The following is a 7,307-nucleotide window of genomic DNA, read 5'->3' as shown; positions in this document are numbered from 1 at the left end:
GAGGGCGTTGCGTCACTTCCGCCGCGCGGCGCGACGCCGCAGTGGGAAGGCGGGGCGAGAGGGGAGGGGCGGAGGGGCGGAGGGGCGGTCGTCGCACAAAAGACAGAACTACGGACAGCGTTGTTCCCTACGGCGTGTTTTAATATAGTTCTAAGTACAATTCGTGTCTGATTTCGGAAATACAAATACATTTCGAATGGTTAAAAACAAAAAATTAAAAAAATATTTTGAACATCAGCCAGCTGAAAATATATTCATCTAGTAAATTATCTCTCAAAGCTTTTATATATTTAATTATCCTAACTAAACATAGTACCCTTAAAAAACAAGTTCATAAAAATGTAGAAACGAAACTGTGGAATAAGATCACGGGACACACACACACACACACACACACACACACACACACACACACACCCCGCACTGCACACAGTCTCAGGGCTGGGGGTTCTGCTTCTGTACAGTGCAGCAGCTGTGGGACGAGGAATGGCGGCAGCAGCGCCGCACTCCCAGCTGCCCCCGGGACCCCGCGGCCCTCCTTTCAGATGCCGGTTTCACACACGAGGTGCCATAGGAAGCCGCACCAGCAGTGCACGCCGTTACCAACAGAGACGTCTCCAAAGTCAACCCCTCCCCCCCCCCCCCCCCCCCACCAGTAGTACATTGCACACACACGTGGCTCGCACGCACCCATCGACAATTGGTCAGAGTAGTAAATCAGTGTACAAATTAAATAGTTCCAAAAATGTGCAAAAAAGTCAACGCTGATAGAAAAAAACACCTTTGTGTCCATACATTACAAACTGTGCCCAGCATTCAACTGAGTAAAAACATTTACAGTGAGAAACTGATAGATTAAATAGAGCATTTAATGGCTACATAAAAATGTACAAGAGAAATATACAAATTTGTACTCGGAGCTCCATGAAACCAAAGTCTACGCTGCGACTGATCTACGTCTCCTCCGTGTATTTACAGTGAGTCTCCATGGTGTGAGCGGGAGGGCTGAGATGACGGAGGCTTTAACGCACCGTGGGAGTGGAGGGCCGACAGCACCGTGTAAGCTGGTGTGCAGGAGAAAGCAGCAGCGGGACCTGACAGGGACAACCTAACGCCTGCTCAGCTACGGAAACAGCAGCCTCGTTTCTAAACCCACGGGAGAAAACCTCTGAGGAAAAGGAGGGGCTGTGGTTGGGGTGAGTGAGGGACATGGAAACCTCTGAGGTGTTTCCTGGGAGTTCCTCCACTTTGGAGTGACGTGTATTTGTATCTTCCGACAGCGGGCCCTGACCTCCAGTCCTCATCCCTGGACTCAGAGGAAGGACTGAACCACGAGATACGATTATCACGTATTTTAATCCAGTTCCTCCCTCTAAAGTAAGTGCACAAACACCTAAGCTCGAGGCACAGCGAGGCTGCTGGCACTGCCCCTTTTGGAACATGAGAAATGCGACTTTCTCCATTCCGTCTGCCCCCGCAGTACATACACACACCCACCGACAGACCAAAGCCACGCACTGCCAGCCCCGGGCAGTGGGGCCCATTGCAGCACTGCCCTGGAGCTGCAGCCCCGCACAGCCCAGCTCCTCCCTGCTGCAGGATGCGGCACAGGGCCGGGCACACAAGCTGCAGGTGAGCTCACCCCCTCCTCGGGAGCCTTCAGTGGCCACCAACCAGCAGTATTTAAGTTATGCCAATGAGGAAGGCCAAGTGGGGAAAATAAAAAGAGAAAGGAGTTCCTTTGTTTCTGATCAAGAGGATTGATTTAGAAGCCAGGTTGGCGGCAGTTCTGCCCCCACACCCGCGTGGCTGTGGGTGACATCAGGCTCTCACGTAAGGCTGCTTCCCAGCAGCTCGGAGATGCTGTGGCACACAGCAGTGCAAGTCACAGCCCCTTCCTTATGGTGTCCCAAACACATCCCAAAGCTCAGGCCTGGCTACAGAAGGCACCAGGTTTAGTCACCCCCCTCGTGCATGTCTCACAGAATGACAACAATATGATTGGTTTAAAAAAGAAAAACAAAACAAAACAAACAAAACCCAAACCCTTGATTTTAACGGTGTGTGAATTTTGCACACCAAAGCAGCATCTGACACAAACCTTTTAAATATGGGAAGTGTCCATCACTGTGTGCCAGTACCCGGTGGGCATACGTGTACCTGTAAGTAACAGCACTAGCCCACGGACTGCCACTTGCGACTCTACGTCTGTGGGAATAGAACAGCTTTGGTAATTCTGTGTGGCTGTACACTACAGACTCGCCATTGCCAGCAAGTTACCAGCAGGAAGAAATGGTACTGGCAGTAATACTTTGCTTTTCCAGAAACACCGTATGGACTCACCTTACAGCACACCAGTTATGCTTTTCTGTATGCAGGACAGATCTTAAAGATTAAAAAAACCCTAATCACTAACTGTAGCTCTGACCAATTAGCTCAAGTCTCTGAAGCTGCAGTCACGCATGGCTCTGTGCTGCCTGAAGTATCTGCCTGCTGCACTGCACTGTACCTCTGGGTGCTGCGAGGCAGCCTTCAGTCAGGACAAGGGCAGGATTGGCATTATCCAAAAAGAAACGGGAAGCAATTTAATGGTACAACATCAGCCTTGCAGAGAAATCCCTTGATTTGCTTATGCAGATAATGCTCCTGTGCACCAAAAGTAGACAGCCATTAATACAGTACCACGTTTGCAAATGGACCAACTACAGCTTCACATCCACTATGAACTCCAGAGGAAACCCAGAGTCTGTTACCCAGAGCTGGAAGGCTAAATCCCAGCCGTACCAGCACTGCTGTAGCTGGAGGAAAGACATTTTCTGGTCTGCATAGTAGCCTACAGTCTCCAACGTGCCCATCTGAAACCTGTGCTTGAGTTGGAAGCACTCCAGAAGAGCTCCAAAAATCGCTTTTAAAAGGTTCTCAATGTAAAAGTCTGATGCGGCTGATACCTGAAGCACACTTTCCAACACAGCTAAGGGAAATCTGTTTGGGGCACTTGAAGGTATACTTCAGCACTCATTTGGCAACATGGAATTGTATGACAGCCATAGCATTCTGATGTGATATTACAGTATGAGTGTAATTAAGGCATACAGCTAAATCGTAGAATCATTTGAGCTGGAAGGGACCTCTGAGGATCATCAAAGCCCAACTTCAATAGGCAGTAGCTAAGAAAAGTAGTAACCTCCCATTTTGTTGCACTGAAAAGGCTGTTAAGCTACAATGAGAACTTGAAGCTAATAAAGTCAGACTGAGCTGTCAGGAAAAGAAGTCGATGTAAACTTTAGCTATTCACTTAACAAGATATGGATCTAGTACGTCCTTGCACAGACATTTCCATCACCCAAATTAGAAATAAAACAATTTCAGCCCCGCTCTACCAGCATAGTTTAACAGTGTTCCACCACTAAAGCCATATTAGAGAAGTAGCTGAACTTTTGTTCCTTAATAAGTGAAACATGATACTAAAACTCCTCAGCAGATAAGTCAGTCCTCTGTAAATCCATGTACTCACTGGGAACCCGGATCCTTACTTTTGGGGAGCATCGCTCTGTGACAGCATTTACAGAAGAACAAAACACAGCCCTGCAGCAGCATTATTTTCATCGGCATTATCTGGTCATTGGATGTGGCAACTAAGAACAACTGAGGACTCTAAAATGCTGCTATCTTCGCTAGTAACACACCAGAAGTGGTGAGAAGGGGCTTTGCCTCTGCAAACCTCTGCCAAGGGAGCTGTAAGTGTGCCATTCCATGTGTCCTCTGAAATTCTAGAGCTGAAGCTTGCTTGTCATCCTGCCAGTAGTCAATGGGGTGTTTTACAGACGCTAAATACAGATGTATTACATTATTTAATGCAAACTGGTTACTGCATCACCCCAATGCAACAGCGCTGAAGTACAGCATGCAGGGGTCAGGGCATTAGCCAAGCTCTTAGTCAAAGTCTGCTTTAGCTTCTAGCTCAAAATACACGTGGTAATCACCTCAATTTACTGCAAGCTGCTTCGGTCAGTACACAAATTCTCCACGGGGTAAATAAAACAGCTCAGGTCATTACCTAATCCTGGCTACGTGAGTAACATTTTGCTATAACTGCTGGAGCTGCCAGGAGTGATCTTCATTTATAAAGTGCTGTGTCTACATCAGCAGTTTTCGGGTATTTCAAAGAAATGAAGGGAAATGCATTCTGCCAATTGGGTTTTTTTTTTAGGTTCCAAAATGCTCCCCACTGCCATGACTGAATGCCATTTTTAGGAAAGGCACAAAAGCAGCAACTTTGATTATTCAGTATTAAAATCACAAAAGAAGGTGATATTGCAATATACGTGAGCCAGCATTGCCTTACAAAGAGGACTCAATATTAGAAAAAAGGATTCTGAAAACTTTCAAGCTTCAGAGAGGGCAGTTTCCTTTCAGAAGAGCATCTTTAAATGTTAAGAGCATTACAGATAAACCTGGTTATGTCTCCCTTTAATGTCCTTTTTCGGTAACACAAAGTACCCCTGCCTTTGCGGATATCGCTGTCCACAACTCATTTCTCTCTCCGTATTTTCAGCTCTGTTTTGGTACCCTCTTGATCAGCTGGAAAGCAATCATTTCAATTATCTGATCTTTAAATTAGCTACATAAGCTAGGCTCTGTGTTAAGCCTCCCTCCCTCGCTCTCACTAAATGTTGCTTATAAATCAAAGGCCCTTTACAGCAGAATATGCATGAATTCGTCCCACAATCTGCTTTCATAGCTTTGATCCAGGGACAGAGAAACCCTCAGTCAGTCAGCATAAGCAGACCTTTCCTTTCACCTTTCTAAATCTTCCCTGGTCAGAATTGTCCTTTCCACACTCAGAAAACGTTGCATGGTTGCATCCCCTGACTGAGAAGGTTTAAGTCGGGGAAAGCTTTAACAATTGGAAGAGGGCACCACTCAGCCTCAGAGGAGATGGCCAAGAACTCATCCTCCCTCCTCTACAGGTAAAGCAGCTAGGATAGATTCACACTCCTGTTTAAGCTCTGGTACCAAAGGAAGTTAGCAGAACAATTGCAGAACTCCCATGAGTTTATTAGTGTGAGAATGGGTAAATTTACTGCTCTGCCTCCACGCACTTCATAATTCTTCTATTCCCCTAAAGATGTCAAACAGAGCAGAGCCTGGGACAGTAACACAGTCCCATCAGAGTGGACAAGGTTCACAGTACCAGCCTGGTCTGTTTTTATAAAACAAAAGCAAACAATGAATCATCCAAACAGTATACATTAACTCAGTTCTGCAGTCCAATCGTTTATTTCCAAATTCCCTTTTGAGTTATTTAAGTCGTGTTCCACAGAAATATGAGAGTTTGACTTTTCTGCTATGAAATTCAGTTACTAACTACCTCTGATCAGTACCAGGACTTCTCGACTGAGAAGCTCCAATTCAGAGTTTCTCCTTTGTTCTTTTATTATTTTCTTTGAGAAGAAGTTGATTAATGTTCATTTCATGACAGTTGGAAAGCTGAAGAACACTGATGCTGGCTTATCAGGCTGGGGTAAGCATGCTCACACTATTTGATTGCTGGGGCTCTGTGCTTCAGGCCTCTCCTTCACACAGCTTTGTGCTGTGCCTCCTCGATCATCGTTACCTTACGAAAAACAAAGCGGGGTCTTTCTCCTCTGTGACTTATTCCTAGTGCTAAACAAAGTTTAATTTCATTTTAGGAATTTTTAACACATCCTAGATGACTGAACCGTGTTACTAAAGCAACGCTTATAGTGCATAAGGGGAAGGATTTTATATTCTTTAGGCACTTGATGTTGACATACATTCCATCCTAGCGCCCCTCAACAGCTTTGAAGACATTATTTCCTACAGATCGTTCTGCATGGTGTAACTCATACTGCAAAAGGATCAGTCACTCCCTTTCCCCCAGACATTCATGGCATCGTGGAGGAGAATTCTCTCTCAATCTCTCTAATATTTCTTACCTAACATGATAGTCTCCCTGCAAGTGTATGTAACAGAGGATTTTCTTTGGCAGATACAGCAGGAGACATTCTCCTAAATATTTACATCCAACAGCTGACTCTTTCCTACTATGGAAATATTCCCCTTGCAGTACAGTAGTTTCTAGGATCCGGGCCCGTCATCTGTTTACCTGTAATTCTTTTCCCGTTAAGAATATACAATAGAGATTTTGGTGTAGAACTCTCATCAGTGTTGAGTTCTTTTCTGTTGCTGTTATTTTCTTTTGGTCACACAAAAGTACCAGTCAAGACACGCTTTTGTACAAAGAATTCCAAGTTCTTCCAGCTTTAAAAATCAACTCTCAGAACCATGTGATCCCGCTTAAATTAGACAATGCAGAAACTCGTTAATTGCTAAAATATAAGAACTTAGAACTCTCTGCTGCAAGTACCTGTAACGTAACAAACAATCACAGAGGAGTACCTTCTTGTCCTCTGGCTGCATGTCTGTTTTCCCTGCACCCTGAGTCAGCCAGCGGTGTCAGAAAAAAAATCACACAGTTCCTGACTGTCCAATCATTTCTATTATTTTTCCCTCTTTAAATAAGGAACAAATATGTACTAAAGTGCTTTATCTACATGAACCACATCAGTACATTATAGAAACAAGAAGTTCTAGTCCCGGTGGGAGCAGGGAAGGGAAGATTCTCATTTTAGATACAAAATTTAGATTGTTTACAATCTAAGTGAAACAAAGATTCAAGAGAACGCGTTCTCTCTCTTGTCTTTTTTCTCCTTTTTGTAAAAAATAAAAAATAAAAGTGCAGTCAAATAGAAAATAAATGCAGCAGATGCAAGCTGAGTTGAGGCAGGCTGTTAGTGATAGTGTGCAAACGTGTGTCTTAGCAGTTCATCTGCAAATGGTCGCAGCTTGGCCTCGATAAAAATCCTTTTCAGGAAATCCCGAGCATGGTCTGAGACATGAGGTGGTAACTGGGGATTGGTTGGCTGAGTGGCAATCTTAAAGATGGCAGCCATTGCTTCAAATTCTGCCCATGGGGGCTTCTCAGTGAGCATTTCTACCACTGTACAACCTACGCTCCTGAAACAGAGGCAAAAGCGAGACAGCAGGTTACAACAGAGTTGTGCTCTTCTAGGAACACAAGAAACATCAAGAAGCTTCTGCAGTACCACAAGGAAGCAGTGTCCACTTATCTCTACAATGCAACTTTGACGGAAAGCAGCTATCTACTGTCACAATGTTAAGCAAATCACTACCTGTGCATCTCCAATGCATTACCTCACTGGGCCAAAGGCTAGTACCTCAGTGAAGAGCTAATGAGGTATTTAGCTAGGCATTATTGATTG

At 44.8% G+C, this 7,307-nt stretch overlaps 1 protein-coding gene across 9 annotated transcripts in view; it reads right to left on the bottom strand.

The window, feature by feature from the left end:
* Nucleotides 1-123: 123 nt before the first annotated feature.
* The window catches only part of MAP3K2 (mitogen-activated protein kinase kinase kinase 2), a 47,954-nt gene continuing 40,770 nt past the window's right edge, over nucleotides 124-7,307 (bottom strand). For all 9 annotated transcript variants that reach the window (XM_046943720.1, XM_046943722.1, XM_015290045.4 and 6 more), the window contains one exon: nucleotides 124-7,041. In XM_046943720.1, the coding sequence (XP_046799676.1) occupies nucleotides 6,816-7,041 (226 nt within the window). In that variant the 3' untranslated portion in view covers nucleotides 124-6,815. The remainder of the gene's footprint in view (nucleotides 7,042-7,307) is intronic.

This window comes from Gallus gallus, chromosome 7, assembly GCF_016699485.2.
Source record: "Gallus gallus isolate bGalGal1 chromosome 7, bGalGal1.mat.broiler.GRCg7b, whole genome shotgun sequence".
Lineage (NCBI taxonomy): Eukaryota > Metazoa > Chordata > Aves > Galliformes > Phasianidae > Gallus > Gallus gallus.
Note: the sequence above shows the minus strand (reverse complement) of the source record. Positions and strands in the feature narration are given on the sequence as shown.